Consider the following 21,188-nt stretch of genomic DNA (forward strand, 5'->3'; position numbering starts at 1 on the left):
GTCGTCGCTGCTGTTTAAATATTGTTTTCTATATAATGGTTATTGTTTTGAAATATAACACAAGATTGCAGACAGCAGATTAGTTGCTATTTTGTAATAGTGAAAAAAATTGTTCTCTAACCTAAATGAAAAAGAAGAAAGGGGAGGGCTTCGTCATGTCTTATGTACAGTAGTCCTAGCGTATAACAAGTGTCCTCATTCCAAGCTTCGGAACACAGCTCCTTGAGTTCAACGATTCCCAAGAGTCACCCGATGATAACCCTGCATGGTAGCATGAATTAATGGTTCCTGCAAAACAGTTTCTGAAGGAAAACAATTAACTAGATATATAGCAGAAGATTGTCATATGTTACTTGGTATAAAATGACCATTGGTTTAAAATATCCATTCCCTTTCAATTCAAAAAAACTTAATTGTTGATTCTTTTAAACTGAGTCACTTGTGAGCCAAAACTGCACAAAAGAACTTGCTTTCTTTCTTTCAAGATGGCATTTTGCAAAATGTTCAAACATCAAAAAAAGGAAAATGGCTACTAACCTCAAATTGATAACTCAAACAACAGTTCATTCCGTTATAAATTGCTTTAGTCACATGGATTATGGAATGTCAACTATGACTTCACTGTTTGCTTCATGTCTCTCACAGCAGACCGTAACATTACCCTAGCTTTTCTATCAGGAGTGCAACCAGACAAAATCATCTCTTCCTATACAGCTGGGACCTGAATTCAAACGACACAGAGTATCTTTAAATAACAATAAATGGATGCTATAAATATAAATAGATGACATGGTGCAATGCTTACATCAACAGCAAGAAAAGTTGTAGCAGCAGTGATCAGAATTAGTACCACAGATCTATTGGCTCTTTCAACATTTTAGTGAACAGGACAAGAAGTAAACTGGAATGAATGTTGCTATATGCAAGAGAAGAGAGGGGGAGGGGGCGGGAGTCAGATGTGGGACCATAATATGAAAGTTTAAGGTTGTTTTCTGTTGAGGGTGTCTTCACAATCAAGACTCAAATCTGCAATAACTATAGCTAAATCAGCCAACATATAAAGAGCAAGAACCCAAAATTGGCAAAGAGAAAAGGCAGTAGGCTACTAATCCAAACGGCCATGCATAAAAAAGGCGCAGAAAATATTATTTGTGGTATAGGAAAGCAGAGGAGGCTAATATCTCATTCTCATAGCAGAAAGGACACATTAATTAATACCTTATAAAACTCGTCAATACAGATAAGAGCTTTTAGAAGTGTAGTATAGGTAACTACATCTGGTTTCACATCCTGTATATAAATTGGACCAAATAATAATGTCAAAAGTATCACTTAAAAGAATAGTACTAATAATTTCAAGGCAGGCAAACAAAGGTAACAGGGTACTCACATTTACTTTCATATATTGCAATACAGCGAAGGCCTCAACATCCCTTCTATCCTCACCAAAAGCATCGGTTAGTGAATTGAGAGCCAAGAGATCAGGCTTTAAGCCATCTGCTCTGATAATCCTTAATGCATATATTGCCTGCTCAGATAAACCCTGTTTAAAAGCAGAAAGAAGGATAATAAAGGTATGCCCTCAACATCTCATCCAATAGAGCAAGCTCTTGCTAAACCTCAAACTTTAAGTTGAATAATAAACTGACAGGCTGTGGAAAATGCAGTCTTTGTGCCAAGCAGATCATTAGACTAGCATTTTTTGTTCATTGCAACAACATACACCCAAATAAACCCTCCATAAGATTTTAACTTACTAGCCTAAAGTACATCTGGTACACTTTCCCAACAATTTCCAAGTAACCAGGAAACATGCGAGAGAATTCTCAAGATACAGACCATATTGAAGAGGATCAAAATTGTCAACAAATCTATATACTATGAAGTCACCAACACATAAAAGCTTTACGTGTGACACAGCTAACTAAGCCTACCAATGGAGGAGAATATAGTCCATCATGTGTTTCAATCTATGATGGTATAGCTGCCATAATGTTGAAAATTTCCATCTAGCACAGCTATGTCATTGCTTACAAATAAGACAGCAACAAGTAACTGTACAGCGGCCATCAAATTGATTAAAGTACGCATATCATAGCAGTGCATGAGTCAGAATTAAGTAGGAAACTGTGGCCAAACATGAGAGTTGAATGAGAACTGAAACAATGATAGGATAACGTACCCTCTGTGCATAGGCATTTATTAAGGCATTATACATGGTTGAGGAAGGTTTTAACCCAGCAGACTTCATGAGCTCCAAGCACTCAAAGGCATCACTAAACCTCCCAGACTTTCCATAAATATCTACAAGTGTGGTATATGTCACAATATTACGCAACAAACCCTGAGTCTGCATCTTCCCGAACAAGCACTTCAGACTACCAGCATCTCTCCTGTTCTCCAAATGAATTTATCATAATATCATCCGTAGCAGTGCATGCTGAATACCCTTTTTCCTTCATTTCCTCGAACAATTCCTCAGCTCTGTCGTGCCCCCCTGCTTTACAATGGCAATCTATTAGCGTATTCCAACTAACAGTACCTGGCTCAATACCCTCTGATAACATCCGATCAAACGTATCCATGGCATGATCAAGACAGTTATACTTCCCGAATGTATCAATCATCACATTATAAAAAAGCCTATCTGGTTGAATCCCATTACTCTTCATTTCCCTCAAAACCTGAAATGATCTTTGCCATTCTCCTTTGTTTTATATAACTAGCTAAAGTCCTACCATAAACAAAAGAATTCGGCTGCACATTATTGGCTTCCATCTGTTTCAACACAGTTCTTGCACTCTCCCCTCTACCAGCATTCACATAAGCATCAACTACAAGACTATAAGTATGATCATCAGGTGAAACCCCACTTTTTTCCATCTCGGATATAACTAACTCTGCATCTTTCAAGGAACCCGCTTTCACAAATCCTTTAAGAAGCGCATTATAAGCTCTGGTTCTTTGCTCCAATCCACTTCCTTTCATTTCTTCAAAAACAGCTTCAGCCCCCGCCATCCTCCCACAACAACCTAACGAATACATAACCGCCACGAGAGTAACCGTTTTCGGGTTCAACCCAATTGCTTGCGCCTTAGCTAAAAACTTTAAAGCCCGGCTTGGATCATTTGCTTTAGCGAAACCAACGACTATATCATTCAAAAGCTGGCCATCGACCTCAATTTCCCAATAAAGCTTCTGCAAAAGAGATGAATCAATCTCGTTGTTTCTAGTAAGCAACTGAATTATCAAGCTGTAATTCACAAAATCTGATTGCTAACCATCGTTAGGCGTTCTAGACATAAGATTAAGAGCCTTTTCGAGATCGTTGTTGCGGGCGCACGCGTTGATTAAGGCGTTGTATGTTAAGGGAGTTGGGGTCTGCCTCTGAGAGAGTAAAAACGCTTCGTATAGCTTCTGGAGCGGCGAAGGGCGTGGATTAGAATTGAGTAGAAAAGTTCGTAGGAGAAACAAACGTTGTGTCTTTGAAGCCATGAAACGACGGCGTAAGCTAAGTACATAGAAGAGGAGGACGAAGTGGAACATAGTGACTTCAATAGAGAGTGCCAAACTGGAGCAGGTACCGCCCGGTATGACTCGGCGAGCTGGAACTCGGTAGGGTCAAGCGAAGTGGGTGAGGCTGAGTCGGAGTCTGAGTCAGACTCCATGTTGGAGCGGGAGACGTAGTCGAGTAACGGAGTGAAGTCGTAACGGCGCTTGTGAATAGAAAGAACATCGTTTTGGTCATCATTTCCATCGTCATATCTGTCTCTATCTCTACCTTTATCAATTGTGAGGGTGCTGGAGGTTTCAGTGGCGGCAGCCATGTAGAGAGACGTTTGGAGGCTGACGTGGCAGCAGGAGCAATCTTTTATTTCTGCGTCGTTTGGAGATGGGAGAGAGAACGAAATTGCTTTAATCGGTTCTTCGCCGGTTACTTTCGTGGTCGTAAGTCGTAACCGTGGCGAAGCAGTTTTTTTTTTTTTTTTTAAAGAAAATCAATTTAATGCAAAGCGACGCCGTTTAATGTAAAGGAAATGAAGTTTTTATCTCCTATATCGCGACCTACGGGATGTTGTTTTTTGTTTTTCCCATTCATAGCATATTAGCATAGCAATTAAGAAAAACGTACACATATGTTTCATAAATGCAAATAATCAAGTATGATATTTATATTAATAGTTTTCATGAGAGGTTTAATAATATGGCAAACCTTTTGGCATTCCAATAACTTCAAAAGTTGAAATAAAATTTCATTTTCCTTTGAAAAAACACAAAAAAAAAAAAAATCAATAAAAACGAATTATAATTAAATATTACAAAGATTTGTGTGATTAAGGTTTGGTTAATATTGTGAAACAACTTGTTTAACCTGCTTTCATGATCTCTTATTTTCAAGCTTGTTCAAAATTAACATAAATTATTTATGAAGTGAGTATAGATTTTGGTGAATCAACAATTACATTACAATTAAATATATTGAAAAAGAAGCACAACTTGATTAACTTTGGTCAAATGCTCGCAATGAGGTAAGGCTGCTACCATATTCCATCTAAATCTTGTTTATATATATATATATATAATTATCATCAATTTTGGTGAATCAAGGATGGCTTCCCTCTTTAATTACATAACTCATTCATATGTCCAATACTAATTGCACAATATTAGTTTTAAACTACAATGTCAATCAAAGAACACTTGTCTCAATTTAAACGACTAGTGTTGGTGCCTATGACAACTTTATTTAATATTACTTTGTATCATACATATGATTATATCATATATGAATTATTCGATTTATTACAAAAAGAGAGGAAATATAAAGATCTTTATTATTTTTATGAATAAAAAAGGGCTGGAGGAAGTGTAATGAATTTAGGCAAATTCAATCCATTATCAAATCATCTTGTTGGGCTGACCTTAAATATAAATTTAGGCCCATCTTGTACCTAGATAACCAGTTTCACTCTCCCGGCCTGCCCAATGGATTGTGCTTTTTACACACCGTACAGTCTGCCTCTCTGGGTTAGTATTTTTACCCTACTTGAAATGAAAAATAAAACATGTGTTGATATTAAGTGGCGGTGCTCAAAGGCAACGGTATATAATGAACCTAACGAAATAGGTAGTAGCAATTCAACCAAAAACCCGTGCCGCTATTTTATACTCTGTTAAGCATCGGTGTTAGGGTTTAAATATATATAAAGAAAAAAAACCTCGGCGGCTTTGCATTTGATGTTTCGTTAGGGTTTCTACGGTGCAGCTCACCATGGGAGGATCTCGAGTTCAAGTCAATAAGCCTCACAAGTCCCGTTTCTCCTCCAAATCTTCCAGGAGTATTCACAAAGTCTCTCAAAAAGGTCCCCCCTCTATTCGACTTCGATGACTCAAAAATAGTTTTTTGTTTTTGTTTAATTTCATTTTTTTTACTTTGAATTTTTATCAGTTTTCTGAATGATTCTTTTACCTGTTTGGTGGTTTAGATAAGAATCGTATTGCAAAATCAGACCGAAATGTAACGAAGGGAGCCCGAGCTGCTCGGCTTCAGCGAAGCAAGATGGTGATTGATAATAAATTCGAATGTTTCTGATGCTTAACTGGTCAATTTATTGTCGTGAGCATCTCACATTGGCAAATTCTATTTGGTTTTGCAGCTACGAGAACAGAAAAGGGCAGCTCTTTTGAAAGAGAAAAGGGCTTCAAGTGGATTGGCCAGCCCTCCCCGCGTCATTGTAAGCTTTTTGTATAAATTAAATCTTCGGATATTGTTGCTTTGAGTTGGTTTTTTTTCATCCTTGTGATTTTTTTTCCCGACAGCTTCTTTTCCCGCTTTCTGCATCTGTGAATGTAAGTTCACTTGCTGAAGACCTTTTGCGATTGCTATCAACAGAATGTACCGGAGTTTTGTCATCAACAGTTGCTTCTTCCGAGTATAAACTGAGACTAACAGTAGGCATCATTACCCCCTTTTTCATGTTTTATTTAAAGACAGCTGCGACATGATAACAGGGTTTCAGGCATTACTTTTCTTTAATTTTTCGTTTTCAATGATGGATTTCTGTTTATCATTATTAGAAGTTTGGTGTAATGCGATTGTTGAAACGTACGGCTTTAATCCATGATATGCAGTGCAAAAACTTGCAAGCATCTAACTTTTAAGTTATTCTTTCTAGGTACTGCAAGCTCCTCATGGGGATCTATTATCATGTATGGAAATGGCCAAGGTACAAATTGTCCACAGTATGGTGATATATTATGTTGACCTCGTTTAGTACCACTCTTCTTTGTTTTATTTTGTTCCCTTTAATGGTCAACTGCCTTTTGAATTGTAGGTTGCTGATTTGATTGCTTTTGTGGCATCAGCTACTGAAGGAGTCAGGTGTGACTATATTGATTCATTTGGAAGTCAATGCCTTTCGGTGTTCAGGTCTCTTGGTTTACCAAGCACTGTTGTCTTGATTCGTGTATGTTATCAGTTTATGGCTCTATGTGGTTTGTGTACTTGTGACATTTCTAGCAAAGCGAGTAATGAGGTTAAAGTTTTTTTCCTCCAGGATCTACCTACCGAGCTTAAAAGACGAAATGATGCAAAGAAGATCTGTACTTCTAGTCTTACTTCTGAATTTCCAGAGGATTGTAAGTTTTATCCTGCGGATACAAAGGATGACTTGCACAAGGTGATTTTCTCTGCCATGAATTATCTTTTTGAGTTCAATCTCTGACATTGATTTATCTGTGAATGAATGAGATTGAGATGGAATTGAATAATGATTGTTTTCCATTTATGCACATGTTTTTTCGTTTCTAATACGCTTCACTGATATGCTGATTGCAGTTCGTGTGGCTTTTCAAGGAGCAAAGGCTCACAACTCCTAACTGGCGAAATCAACGGCCTTACCTCATGGCACAAAAGGTAATTATAAATTATTGTAAAGTTTTACTTGAATTTCTACTAAGGTGGCATACATGATGAGGAAACTTTAACATAGGGTATTTTGGCAATGCAAATCTTGGAGATGTTTTGACATGCATCTTAAAGAAAAGTTGAGTTATAGGTTTGACTCATTCATTTTGTGATGGGTAGACAAATCCTTTTATATTCCTGTTAATTTTGTTTTATATTACTTGTTTGTGTCAAAAACCTTTGAAGGTTAAATTTTACAGACTTCTATGTTTTAGGTTGATATGGTTCAAGATGATTCCAGTCCAGGAAAGTGTACTCTTCTCCTCACTGGTTATACACGTGCTCGCTGCCTCTCTGTGAACCAGCTGGTAATTATAGCTCTCTAAGCTTGTGCTTTACATGTTTATCCGGTGTTTGTTTCTTACGCTCTTTTACATTAGGTTCACGTCTCTGGTGCGGGGGATTTCCAGTTGAGTAAAATTGAAATTATAAAGGATCCTACCCCTTTAAATACCAGAAAAGAGCATGATGCTATGGATTCTGATGATATTCAAGTTGTTGAGGTACTGCTCCATTTTCTTTCATGTAGCATCTGGTATCACTGTTAAGATTACTGTGGTGATTTAATTAACATGATGATTAGATCTTCAAGGTAATTTGATCACTAGTGATATTATATTATCATATATGGTATAATATTATAAGTCACTAGTGATGTTAAATCACAGTGTTTGGTCTTGCATATTTCAAAGACCACTGGATGTAAACACCCCAAATAACCTTATTGTTAATAATAAAAATATTTAAAAGAAATCAACAATTACAATTTTTATTGAATGAACGATTTCTAATATAAGAATTCATTGTTGTATAGAAAATTATGGGTATTAACTAGTTTTGATGAGTATAATTTGAAATTATTGACATGTTCACATTTAAGGTCACATAAGTTGTCTAATATTACAAAAACTAAAAATTTGGGCAGTAACATATTTTGGTAGGCATCACTTTGATAAATTTATCCTGAAATGATTTTGAAGATCACTCTCCTGGTGATGAAATTTTCCCACCCTTTTGGATGGGATTTAGATCACCTCACAAGACAGTGATCTAATCACTCTGGTGATCTAAGATTTCTACCATGTAGGATTTCCAAGTTACTACCAAACACTGTGATAAGTGATTAAATCACTCCATAGTAAACGCCATCTAAAGAGAATTCATCACTATATTAGAAATGAGTCTTTATTTTGTGTACTGGATTGCAATGAAGTGGGTAATGAGCCTTTTGTTTTTGCTTCTTTGGTTCCAGGTTCTTCATTCCCTAGCTCCTGATCTGTTAAACCTGGAGCCTTTGCTTGTTGAGAATGTTCCAGATCCACTTGCTGGAGAACAGGTAATTTGTTTGAGTATCTAAGCTTTAAGTATCATGTTTCCCATCTCCTATTACTCAGTGCTGTCACAACTTGCCTTGTTGGCATGTAGATTAACAGAGTTACTACTCTGGCCTCCTCATTCTTGTTGAGTACTGACTTCCCTAATATTGTTTCATCTCATATTAACTGTTTCCTTCAATTATTAGTCTAATGTGGTCTTTTGGAGTAATAGACATGTAACTAAGATTTAAGGAGATTTTGTGTTGAAAAATTATCTGAATATGCTTAATAGATGAGTATAACTAAATCGAATTGAGACATCAGAACAACCATTGGTTGTATTTTCATACTTTTGCATCCATATTAGAAGTGTGCCTTTAAGAAGATGATTAAGTTGCCACTTGTCTCCAATTTGACCTTCAAACTATTTTTGTATCAGCTTAGCTAACTTGTAATTAAGGTTTCTTAAATTAGTTAAATTATTTGATATGTACACCCGCATGCATACATCTAGTTGAAGTTGGGGATGTTGAGTGCAATTTATAGTGTTGTTTTATTCTGACAGACGTGGCCCACAGAGGCAGAAATGGCTGAGGCTGATAGAAACCAAAAGCAAAAGAAGCTGAGAAAGAGAACTCTCCCTCGAGGCACTTCTGAGTATCAGGTCTGAATCTTCTTGACAATTTTTTGGCATTCTGTAAGAGCTGCTGTCTTCTCTTCTGTTTTTATTTATCATATATTTATGGATAATGATCTAGTTGTGATGACTTCAATAACTGCGTTGTAGGCTGCTTGGATCATAGATGATACAGATGAAGAGCATTCTGATGCCAAGGATGATGGTGATGATGATGAGGATGATGATGGCATGGTATTGGATGAAGGAGAAAGTGGTTTTCCTAGTCAAGAAGGCGCCAATAATCTAGACTTTGATGAAGATCAAGCTTCTTTGTACTTAAGGGACTCTGATGAAGAAACTGAAAATGATTCAATGATGATGGTAAGTCTCCTTGATGCATCTGTTCTGATTCAATTTTTACATAACTAATTGTAAAGAAGTGCCAGCTATACGTTCTTGCATATCTTTGCTCCATGTGGCATGCATGACATTTTGTCTTTTTCTCTTGAATATTCAGTATGTTAATTTTTTTTTTCTCTACATGCAGGAAGGGGAGAATTTGACAAGGGAACAGATAGAGGATGAGATTAAAAAAATAAAAGAGGCACATGCTGAAGATGAGGGTATTTATGTTTTCTTGACTGCTAGTAGAGTTTTGTTCAGAGCATTGCTAATCGTTTGTTGTCGATTTTTTTGTGTAAAGTTGGAATAATCTACATATTAAAAAGGGGAAAACCTAGAATTAGAGTAATTTATTATAACTGACTGACCCTTTCAAGCCCTTTGATGTAAATTGAAGCCACTATTTAAGTCTTCAAAGTCAAGTACAAGTGAGAGGGCATGCATGTGATAATTAGTTAGTAGTTATCAAGTTGTAAAATGAGGTAGGGCAGCTATCCCTCTACACAAATGCGCATGCCTATGCATTTTCTCGTACACTCTTTTTAAATCATCACAACTATGTATAAGCATCTCGTCATCTAGATGCTAATATACTTTGATTAATTGTTAATTTCAGAGTTTCCAGATGAAGTGGATACTCCGCTAGATGTTCCTGCTAGAAAGCGATTTGCGAAGCACAGAGGTGTCAAGTCCTTTAGGACATCCTTGTGGGATCCCAAAGTAATCTTATTGTGATACCATTCTTATAAGCTATATTGTGGGTTATTGTTATAAGTGTTATTAAAATTTTAGCTGGTGATTATTAGGAATCTCTACCTCCAGAATATGCCAGAATTTTTGCGTTTGACAACTTTGCAAGAACACAGAAGCATGTTATTGCAAAATCCTTAGAATTGGAGCAAGAGAGCAGAGACGACTGTGCCCCAGCTGGTTCATATGCAAGACTTTATATCAAGGAGGTACCTCTTGATGTTGCTTCAAAATTATGTGTGGTCTCAAGGACAGCACCCATTATATCATGTGGTCTCCTGCAACATGAGTCCAAGATGTCTGTCCTCCATTTTAGGTATCTTCTTTCGTAACATATTCCTGTTTAGACTTTCCTGGTTATTAGTAATAGCAATTTACCCATATTTATCTTTCTTATCTAGTACTTATGAAATTATTGGCAGTATAAAGAAGCATGATAGCTATGATGCTCCTATTAAAGCTAAAGAAGAATTCATATTTCATGTTGGTTTCCGCCAGTTTGTTGCTAGGTAATGCTCTTTTTACACCTTACTACGGCCTTGGACTTTTTACCAAAATTCTGAAATCCCTCTTTACTTATTTCAGACCCATATTTTCAACTGACAATATTAATTCAGACAAGCACAAGATGGAAAGATTTCTTCATGCAGGGCGTTTTTCAATAGCTTCAATATATGCTCCTATTTCTTTTCCACCTCTCCCTTTGATAGTTCTGAAGGGTGCAGGAGGAGCCAGCACACTTACAGTTGCTGCTGTTGGTTCCTTGAGAAGTATTGACCCGGATAGAATAATTCTAAAGAAGATTATTTTAACTGGGTATGGATTTTTTTTTTTTAAGATAAAATTTAATTGATGTTATGATCTTGTAATTTAATTGATGTTATGATCTTGTATCTTATAGTAGGATTCTACTGGCTAGTTTTTAATGCAAATATCTGTTGAATTATATACCTACAATTTCGGGCTTAAGAAATACTACCTATCAAGAGTATGAATGGTTGTTGTAGTTTGGATTTGTTAAGTTGGATTATATCTTGATGCAGTTACCCTCAACGAGTATCCAAGTTAAAAGCCACTGTACGATATATGTTCCATAACCCAGAGGACGTGAGATGGTTCAAGGTAGGATAATCTTTGCAAGTGATGTAAAATATTTTGTTTAGTACCAGAGTAGCCTGTGGAAGAATTAGTGTTACTTAAATTATAATTGAAATTCCTGATTTGGATGTGGTTGCAGCCTGTGGAAGTATGGACAAAGTGCGGTCGCCGTGGTCGAATTAAGGAACCTGTTGGCACACATGGTACGTGATTCCTCTCAAATATACATATGTAGCTATATGGCCATCTTTATCTGTGGAATCATACAATCGAGAAGTCAATAAGAATGCTTTACATAAGGAAGTGGTTTCTTTTCTTCTTTTGGCCAATCTTATCTGCTAGTAACATTTGTTTTAAACCCCTCTTTCTGGAAATAAAGGAAGAGTGGGGAGAGAGGAATATGGTTATGCATAATGTTTTGAGGTTCTGTAGAGATGGGATGTTTTCTTAGAACGGTAATATTTGTAAAATAAGGTGTCTGTAAGGGGGTTTTGCTTTTTGTTGTGCTATTATAAATTGATTTTTGGTACTTTTAATCTTCTAATAGGAATTGAATGTGTTGTGTTATTCATTGACTGATCATAATTCATGTGTCATTTTTTTTCTTGGAGGATGTTAAAATGCACTTCTCTTTGAGGAAAAAGCTGAGTAGTGATTTTTCCTTTTTCTTTTCTATCAGGAGCAATGAAATGCGTATTTAATGGGGGCCTTCAGCAACATGACACTGTTTGCATGAGTTTATACAAGCGTTCATATCCGAAGTGGCCGGAACACCGGTTTCCTCTTCTTAATGCTTGATTAGGAGCTTCTGTTTTCTAAAGATAGGAGCAAGCCATCAGGATCTTCTGCTTGCCCATGTTGGGAATGAAGCACCGGTTCAGAATGTCAATTCCAATTTCATGTTTGCTGTTGATAAGCTACGTGCAGTTGGGAGAATGGTCCATTTTTAGTTTTTTACCCTGCTATCTTCTTCGTCCTCTGTTTGGTGTGTTGGGTTTTTTGTGCATCTTGTGGGACAGTTGAAAAAATTTATTAAATATATTCATTTGATAAAAACTGATGAGGGGGAAAAACAAGGTGGGGGGGGGGGGGGGTGTGAGGAAGAAAAGCTTGATTTTTGTGTACGGGTCTGATTTTGTTTATCTCAATCATCATCAATAGTAGGTATTTTATTTATGAGCTTATGCTTTAATCTCAACTTATTAAATTAAGAAAGATCATATTCTTCGTGAGTAAATGAGAATTCAATATGGGCTGGTTCGTTTATTAATCATCTCAGAATTACCAACCCCACTTTCAATGGTCTCTATTTTAAGGAGCTTTTCGTTCTGCGCTAGCGTAACCATGTCTTGCTCGTACCAGAAAACCTACGATTCAATCCCGTATCTCAATTTTGTATCCATGAGAACAATGATGTTCATGAATGAAGTTTCTGAGTTGTTGGAAGCAGTGCAAGTAACCCATAGAGACTTTACCCAGCCAAAAAATATCTCATAAAGGCCGAAGTTGCACCAACTACTAAACCCAATAAAATCAGTTTCACCAGCCCAGCAGCACCAGACGATGCCTTACCCATCTCCTCTCCCGAGATCTCCTCAAGTGATATATGCATATAGCATTAAATGCCTCCCTTATGTCATCTTTAACCCAGATCCTGAATTAAATATCAAAGGGCCCTTTTTCGTCTTTGTGCCTAATTGGTTAAAAGAATTTGACATGGTCAAGGCACTTTGAATGTAATTAATTAGCTGCAGGCTTACCTGTGAAGAGTCAGTTGCAACCTTTTCCTTTAGCCCGAAAGTGCAAGGTGGAGATTTTATCATACACGTGTTTAGTGTATGAACGACATTTGCCCTGTTGTTTTATATAGCAAGTAACCCCATCGGTTCTTCCCTTACATTAAACCAATTACCCTATTATTTGCATTATTCCCTCTTTTAAGTAATATGACTCCCTGCATCTGCTAAACCAGTATGTTCATGTTTGATTTCTGAGAAAGATGAGTACGAGAATTCTCTTCTCTTGCCTTGATTGATAAGATTATACAATCGGTTTCATCGAGTCCGAGAGAAAAGGTCACAGTAACGATTTTATTTTGAACGTTCAGAACCTGACCTTTTTAATTAGGCACTGGGTTACAAGCTTTGCGGAGGATGCAAGGAAGTTTCCCATGTTGCGCTCCCTTGCAATCAAGATTATATTTCATTTTCTTACGTGCCTATCGAAAAGAAGGCCTCTTTTTGTAACCCCAAAAAAAAAAAAGGAAGGCCTCTTTTTGTAACCCAAAAAAAAAAAAAGGAAGGCCTCTTATAGCAGAATTTGTAACTTAAAATAATTACCACGACAAATTAACAAGAATAAGCTTCATCCTGAGGTTTAAAAGGACTTGGATCCAGGGAAGCAAACGAGAGTATCTCCGTTTTACTTTGTAATATTGCCATGTCTTTTTCATCCAATGTCACCCATGCTTCTATTCCATCACCATTTCTTGTTTCAATCAAAAACACCAAATTCTGAAACACTAAACCATCTATGCCACCAGGACTCACCCAGATGGGCTTTCCCCATCCGAAATCAGCTTCATAGATACCTACCTTCCACATACTGCTAAATGCAAAATAATCAGCTCCTCCATTAGAGTGCACTTCACCTAACTCTATGAGGCACTTGCGAACCTTTTGGAAACCTTTCTCACCTTGTAATTGTTAGACAAACTCACCACTAGTTTCCGTTATCGATTTCCTTAAGAGAGCCACCAATGACTGTAATTCTAAATTGGCCTCTGCATGGCACTGTTAGTGTGTTAGTGGTTGAAGCATGTTAGTGTGTTAGTGGTTGAAGCAACTAAGTATGGCATTTCTGCTGAAACTTTCTGACAGCAGATTAGTCTAGGTAAAATGATGGGTCTGTGCATGGTGACCCATGCTGTTAGGCCAACTACTTTTGTATTTTTGAAGCCTATAAATTAATGAAATGAAGCTCATGATCAAATGAGCCAATTTACTTCAAGTAACAGATTAGTTTCTCTTGTTTTCTGCTATAAATCCTTCAATTGGTATCAGAGCATTCCTTAAGTTCTTAGAGGATTTGTGAGTCCCAAAAATTGAGTGAAAAGCCATCAAACACTTTCCAGCCAGCCTTTGTCAACCTTAAATGGCCTCAAGCAATTGCTCTTTACCTCCACCTGCTATTTTTTCTGGTGAAAACTACCAGATATGGGCTGTCAAAATGAAGACTTATTTGAGTGCTTTTGATTTGTGGGAAGTGGTGGAAAATGAGAAGGAACCACCACAACTTCCTGCAAATCCAACAGTAACTCAAATGAAAAATTATAGTGAAGAAAAGACAAAGAGGTACAAGGCTAAAAGCTGTATTGAGTCTTCAGTTTCTGATGACATATTCATTAGAATCATGACTTGTGAAACTGCAAAACAAGCTTGAGATGTGCTCAAGAAAGAGTTTCAAGGCAGTGACAAGACAAGACAAATGCAAGTGTTGAATCTTAGAAGAGAGTTTGAAGTCTTAAAGATGAAGGAGTCTGAAAATTTAAAGGAGTACAATGACAGACTCATGAAGATAGTAAACAAGATTAGATTACTTGGTGAGGAGCTGTCAGACAAAAGAATTGTAGAGAAGGTTCTTGTCAGCTTACCAGAGAGGTTTGAGTAAAAAATCTCATCCCTTGAAGACTCTAAGGACCTGACCAAGATAACTCCAGCAGAATTGTTCAATGCTCTATAAGCTCAAGAGCAAAGAAAGGCTATCAGACAAGAGGATTCAACAGAAGGTGCTTTTACAGCCAAGGAGAAAGCCAAGATGCAAACAGAAAGCAAAGGCAGAAAACAAGGATATCAAAGAAACCAAGGTTCTAGAAACAGTGAAAAGAAAGGAAAATTTTCACCATGCTCTCACTGCAAAAAGACTACTCACTTGGAGAAATATTGCTGGTACAGACCTAACATACAATGTAGGTACTGTAAGCAGCTTGGTCACATGGAGAAGGTATGTAAAAATAAAAAACAGCAGCAGCCAGATTAACAAGCCAGAGTTGCTGACAATCAACAACAGCTAGAAGAGCAAGTTTTTGTTGCAACTTGCTATGAAACCAGAACTTCCTCCAGTGCATGACTCATTGACAGTGGCTGCACACACCATATGACATCTGATATCAACATATTCAAAGAACTAGACAAGACCTGCACCTCTAAAGTTAGAATAGGTAATGGTGATTTCATAGAAGTCAAAAGAAAAGGAGTAGTGGCAGTTAAGACACCAACAGGTACCAAACTCATTTCAGATGTGTTATTTGTGCCCAAAATAGATCAAAACCTGTTGAGTGTAGGACAGTTGCTAGAAAATAACTACTCTTTAGTTTTCAAAGACAAGGCATGCATAATTCATGATCCCACTGGCCATGAACTCTTTACTATTAATATGAAAGGAAAATGTTTTTCCTTGAATTGGCATGAAGCAAACTCCTCTGTATATGTTACTTCACATGATGAATCTTCTTTATGGCATAAAAGGATGGGACATTTCAACTACAATGCATTAAATTTCATGCATAAAAATGATCTTGTATTAAACATACCTATTGTTGAAGTCAGTGCTGGAGTGTGTGAAGTCTGTCAACTAAAAAAATAAAGTAAGTTGCCATTTGCAATTAACAAAGCATGAAGGGTAACTGAAAAATTATAACTTGTTCATACTGATGTTTGTGGTCCTATGAAAACCTTGTCCTTGAATGGCAGTAGATATTTCATTGCTTTTATAGATGATTTTACTAGAATGTGTTGGATTTACTTCATGAAACAAAAGTCTGAAGTTGCAAATGTATTTTGGAAGTTCAAGGCTTGGATTGAGAATCAAAGTGGCTACAAAATCAAGATCATAAGGTCAGACAATGGTACTAAATACACATCTGACAGATTTAATGAGTTTTGTGAAGTTACAGGAATTGAACACCAACTGACAGCAACTTACACTCCACAACAAAATGGAGTCAGTGAAAGGAAGAATAGAACAATCATGGAGATGGCAAGATGCATGCTGTTTGAGAAGAATCTTTCAAAGAAATTCTGGGCAGAGGCAGTCAATACCTCTGTCTACTTGCTCAACAGGCTGCCCACAAAAGCTTTGAAGGAAAACACTCCTTTTGAAGCCTGGAATGGAAGCAAACCATCAGTGCACCACCTCAAAATTTTTGGCAGCATCTGTTATGTGTTCGTTCCTGATATCAAAAGGGACAAGCTTGATCAAAAAGTAAAAATATGTATTTTTTTGGGCTATAGCAACATCACCAAAGGCTATAGGACTTACAATCCACTTACAGGCAAGATGATTGTAAGTAGGAATGTGAGATTTAATGAGCAAGCTGCCTAGAATTGGGAAAAATCAAAGGGAGAATCAGTCAAGCAAATTACTGCAGACATGATAAGCTTCCAAGATCAAGAAGATTATATGTTTGAAAATGAAATCATTAATCATGAACCAGTGAGAGGAATAAGACCACTCACAGATATTTATCAAAGATCAAATGTTGTCATTCTTGAACCTGCAAGCTTTGAAGAAGCTGTCAAATTTTCAGAGTGGAGAAATGCCATGAAGGAAGAGATTCAAATGATTGAGAAAAATCAAACATGGATGCTGGTTGACAGACCAAGTAACAAAAACATCATTGGTGTCAAATGGATTTTCAGAACAAAGTTGAATGCTGATGGTTCCATCAACAAACTTAAAGCTAGATTGGTAGCTAAAGGCTACTCCCAACAGCTTGGTGTTGATTTTTCAGAGACATTTGCTCCAGTTGCAAGGTTGGACACTATAAGGCTGCTATTAGCCTTAGCAACTCAGCAAAGTTGGAAAATATACCAACTTGATGTCAAATCTGCCTTCTTGAATGGTTATCTTGAGGAGGAGATCTACATTGAACAACCTGATGGTTTTGTTGCCAAAGGACATGAAGGTAAAGTCTATCTATTCAAGAAGGCTTTGTATGGATTAAAACAAGCTCCCAGAGTGTGGAATTCCAGAATTGATGATCATTTACTGAAGTTAGGATTCAAGAAAAGCCTCAGTGAAGCAACATTGTACATTAAAGTTTTTAACAGTAATAATCTGTTGATTGTTTCTTTGTATGTTGATGATCTTCTTGTGACAGGTAGCAAATCAGCTCTTATGAAAGATTTTAAGCTCCAAATGCAGGAAATTTTTTAGATGACAGACATGGGAGAAATGTCTTATTTTCTTAGAATGGAGATTCATCAAGACCAGCAAGGAATCTTCATTTGTCAAAGAAAATATGCAAATGAAATCCTGAATAAGTTTGGGATGGAAAATTGCAAACCAGTCAACACTCTTTTGGCTCAAAATGAGAAACTTGTTAAGGAAGATGGAGCTAACAAAGCTGATGGCTCTATTTATAGAAGCTTGGTTGGTTGCTTATTGTATTTGACAGCAACAAGGCCAGACATCATGTATGCTGTAAATTCACTCTCTAGGTTCATGTAAAATCCTAGTGAGTTGCATTTTAAGGCTGCAAAAAGAGTGTTGAGATATGTCAAAGGAACCAATGAACTTGGAATTTGGTTCAAGAAGAATGACAGTTCAAGATTGGTAGGATTCACAGACAGTGACTGGGCTGGCTCTCATGAAGACATGAAAAGCACTTCAGGCTATGTGTTTTTCATTGGATTAAATGTGTTCAGCTGGAATTCAAAGAAACAAGGAACAGTGGCTCAATCAACAGCAGAAGCAGAGTATATAGCTGTTGCAGCTGTTGTTAATCAAGCAATTTGGCTAAGGAAAATTCTGTTGGATTTGAGTCAAAAGCAAGATGATCCAACAGAAATTTTTTGTGATAATCAGTCAGCAGTTGCAATGGTCAAGAACCCTGTGTTTCATGGAAGAACTAAGCATATTAAGATCAAGTATCACTTTATTAGAGAAGTTGAAGCTGAGAATGAAGTGAAACTGGTGCATTGCAAGTCAGAAGATCAAATTGTAGATATTCTGACCAAAGCCTTACCAAAGGCAAGGTTTGAAACATTAAGGAAAAGTCTTGGTGTTTCCAGCAGAAATACCAAGGAGGAGTGTTAGTGTGTTAGTGGTTGAAGCATGTTAGTGTGTTAATGGTTGAAGCAACTAAGTATGGCATTTCTGCTGGAACTTTCTGACAGCAGATTAGTCTAGGTAAAATGATGGGTCTGAGCATGGTGACCCATGCTGTTAGGCCAACTACTTTTGTATTTTTGAAGCCTATAAATTAATGAAATGAAGCTCATAATCAAATGAGCCAATTTACTTCAAGTAACAGATTAGTTTCTCTTGTTTTCTGCTATAAATCCTTCAGGCACTGTGCAGTTGCAATCCAAAGAAGATTTCCAATTGAATGTTCGGGCAAGGATGTCGCAGTTTTTCCACGCAAATTTACAATATGGGATAAAACAGACCGCCTTCGGTATCCATACCTTATTCTGGAGGCAGCTGTAGCACATATCCAAATGAAAGCTGATACAGACTCAACACGGGTTGGATTTCGCACAAATGACGAGCTAGAAGCTCTGGCCTTCAGAGTTGCTATGGATGAAGCATCAAATACAAATCTCCTTGTAACACACTTGCCAAATTTTAGTAAGGACGGCCATATAGCTAACAATGTATCTCTTGGCAACAAATGATTCTGAGGGAAAAGCAGTGGTGCAATGAAACTAGGCCTTGGTGCTTCACCCGAACCTCTAGCAGAAGCCGCCCAGGCCTTGAGAAAAGTGGTTGATGTAGGGCCATCAATGATCTTATGCGAAGTTTGTGTGCCAATGGCAATGCCACCACACTTAAGTATGCTTACTTGAATCATGGCAACAGGAATTCCATCATTCGATGATTCCAACCGGCTGATGTTAGAAGGAAGCAATTTCCGTATCATTTGGCTGTCAGGTTTGCAAAGAATTTCTGACAGGGAACTCCAGAGTCGTTGCAATCTATGTAAAGACCATCTTTGATCTTTCCAGCAAATGGGTAAAAACTAGTCAATGTTTCTGATAGACATTACTTCAGCCTCTCTAATCTTTCGCTGACAAGATTCGTATTGTTAGAGTCACAATTGATGGGCCTATAAAAGAGGATCATTCGAACATGTGCTGATGGCATAAGCTGATCCAAAAGGGAAAGTTTGTAAGTTCCCAAGTGATGGGGTGTTGGGCAAGATGGTTTGATGCTCTCATTGGACATGATTTCAATCTCCATTTTCTTCGTTTTTTAATTTCTGCTTTTCTTACAAGTACATTAACACATTGAATTTGGCTGGCACTTTTTAAAAGTATTCTATAGAGGTTTGGGTGGATACCTAGGAACAAAGATTAAAACGTGGCATGAATTTATCTCTCGTATTGCAATCAGTTGTTTATGATTTCATTGGTAAAACTATGCTAATATAAAGGAAGAGTGCTATCATTTTGCATATATAAAACTATAGCACCAGACATATCCAACATAGATTTTATCTCATCAAAATGAGAAATATTGTTATCATTAATCTCCAGGCCGGCTTTATCTGATTTGTTTGTTCCTTTATCATCATCATCGTCCCTCTTTCATCTTTTTTATTTTAAACACAAGTCTTTGGTCTTATTTGGGCCTAGGTTAAGAAGGTTTCGGCCCCAGGAGCTTGACTAGTTTCCATGATGGTGCGTGATGGCCTGATGGGTTTTATCCAGAGACAATGACATACACTGCTCTAGCCTCTAATAAAGGTATTCTTGTTTTATCTCTAATCCTGCCGTGTTAAAGTCACTTTAGCAATATTGCCACCATTGTATGCACATTACCAAGAAAAAGGGATTTATAAGAATTTATTCCTGTTGCCCAATTCCCAAAATATCTCTAATTTACTTTGCTAGCTATTATCCTGAACTTATCTGCCAAATCTGTTTTATTAATTTTTAAGTATTCAAACTCTCAAGAAAAGAAGAGATTTAGAAAATAAGTTTTATTTTATGCATACTGGAAATGTTCTTCTATATATACAAAAATAGCTGTAGAACTTGGCATCATAATGCTTTGGTGCATCTTCATATTAACCTTTTAATTTTCAGACCCCTACTCTAAAAGATGCAATTCTAGTCTAATAATCTTCACTAATGAGTTCCTGCCTGCTCTTCTGTTTATTATAACCTTAGAATTGAATCCTGATGCTTTCTTGAAGATGAGAAAATAAGTAATTGTACACATTTTTACGCCCAAAACTCTCTTCTTGCTCTATCTTTAGTTTGTAAAATAAAAAAGCCAAGGGCAGCAATTGGTTAATACTTCATGTGTAGTTGGTCGGAATTCAGTTTCTAACACTTGACTTTATTTTATGAAGATATTGCTGGAATATGAAATTTTTTATGAAGCATTAAACCTTCTGGATCAGGCAAGTTTAGAAGGGTATCAACTGGATGTATTATTGTATAATACCATCCTTAAGAAAGCAAGTGGAAAGGTATCCTTTCGGTTTCTCTCTCTCTCTGCACATTTGGCATTACTCTTTGTGCAAATGCATATTACTAGAATAAATAACCTATGCAAAATTTTGCGTCTGAATTTGCTTTTCTCTCTATTTTCAGTGTATGCATGTTTCCTTCAGCATTTGGACTGACTGAGAAAAAGGGATTCTACATCTTTTTCTTTAGGGTGCCTTAGTAAAGGTCAGAATGTCTAAGCAACCTCCAGCTGATCTTTGATTGGTCATGTCTTGGGTATTCTTGTGGGATTTTACTGGTTCTGTTCCTCTAGATGCCATAGATAAATACATTTTATGAGTGAACACAAGATATGAGTTCTTGTGTCATCAAAGGCACTGCCTACTGGCTTCTGTTGGACGTCCGGACACACTCTGGGTACTAATACCAAGGAGATTGTTTAAGCTTATCATGCAAGCATCAATAGAGTATTCATTCTCTCGTATCTGGTGTTACCTACTGCACCCCTAACAACGAGGTCTCACTAAGATTCCTTATTGAAGGAATTTTCATGTTTTCGGCCAGAATTTATTTGA

The 21,188-nt window shown here is 37.0% G+C and overlaps 1 protein-coding gene and 2 pseudogenes across 5 annotated transcripts; 1 reads left to right on the top strand and 2 right to left on the bottom strand.

The window, feature by feature from the left end:
• Positions 1-164: 164 nt before the first annotated feature.
• Positions 165-3,950, bottom strand: LOC111315246 (uncharacterized; annotated as a pseudogene). Its single transcript, XR_016330584.1, has 5 exons — positions 2,183-3,950; positions 1,391-1,543; positions 1,219-1,290; positions 538-721; positions 165-302 (listed from the first exon to the last, which is right to left on the bottom strand). The product of XR_016330584.1 is annotated as an uncharacterized LOC111315246 (transcript).
• Positions 3,951-5,066: 1,116 nt separating this feature from the next.
• On the top strand, positions 5,067-12,208 carry LOC111315247 (pre-rRNA-processing TSR1-like protein). Of its 4 annotated transcripts, none has more exons than XM_022916835.2 (21): positions 5,067-5,363; positions 5,487-5,563; positions 5,658-5,735; positions 5,821-5,952; positions 6,177-6,227; positions 6,336-6,467; positions 6,558-6,680; positions 6,839-6,916; positions 7,183-7,275; positions 7,348-7,470; positions 8,220-8,303; positions 8,849-8,947; positions 9,071-9,283; positions 9,450-9,525; positions 9,921-10,024; positions 10,111-10,370; positions 10,477-10,563; positions 10,640-10,870; positions 11,098-11,176; positions 11,292-11,355; positions 11,832-12,208. In XM_022916835.2, the coding sequence occupies exons 1-21, from the start codon at positions 5,273-5,275 to the stop codon at positions 11,948-11,950; spliced, it is 2,394 nt and encodes a 797-aa protein (XP_022772570.2). In that variant the 5' UTR covers positions 5,067-5,272; the 3' UTR covers positions 11,951-12,208. The 4 variants fall into 4 exon arrangements, 2 of the variants coding, with proteins under 2 accessions (XP_022772570.2, XP_022772569.2); XR_016330632.1 differs by having other exon boundaries at positions 5,069-5,363; positions 10,672-10,870; XM_022916834.2 differs by having other exon boundaries at positions 5,069-5,363; positions 10,456-10,563.
• Positions 12,209-13,425: 1,217 nt separating this feature from the next.
• On the bottom strand, positions 13,426-19,448 carry LOC111315248 (limonoid 7-O-acetyltransferse-like; annotated as a pseudogene).
• Positions 19,449-21,188: the final 1,740 nt, after the last annotated feature.

Source organism: Durio zibethinus, chromosome 20 (assembly GCF_047325235.1).
Source record: "Durio zibethinus cultivar Kanyao isolate XHJ-2024 chromosome 20, ASM4732523v1, whole genome shotgun sequence".
Taxonomy (NCBI): domain Eukaryota; kingdom Viridiplantae; phylum Streptophyta; class Magnoliopsida; order Malvales; family Malvaceae; genus Durio; species Durio zibethinus.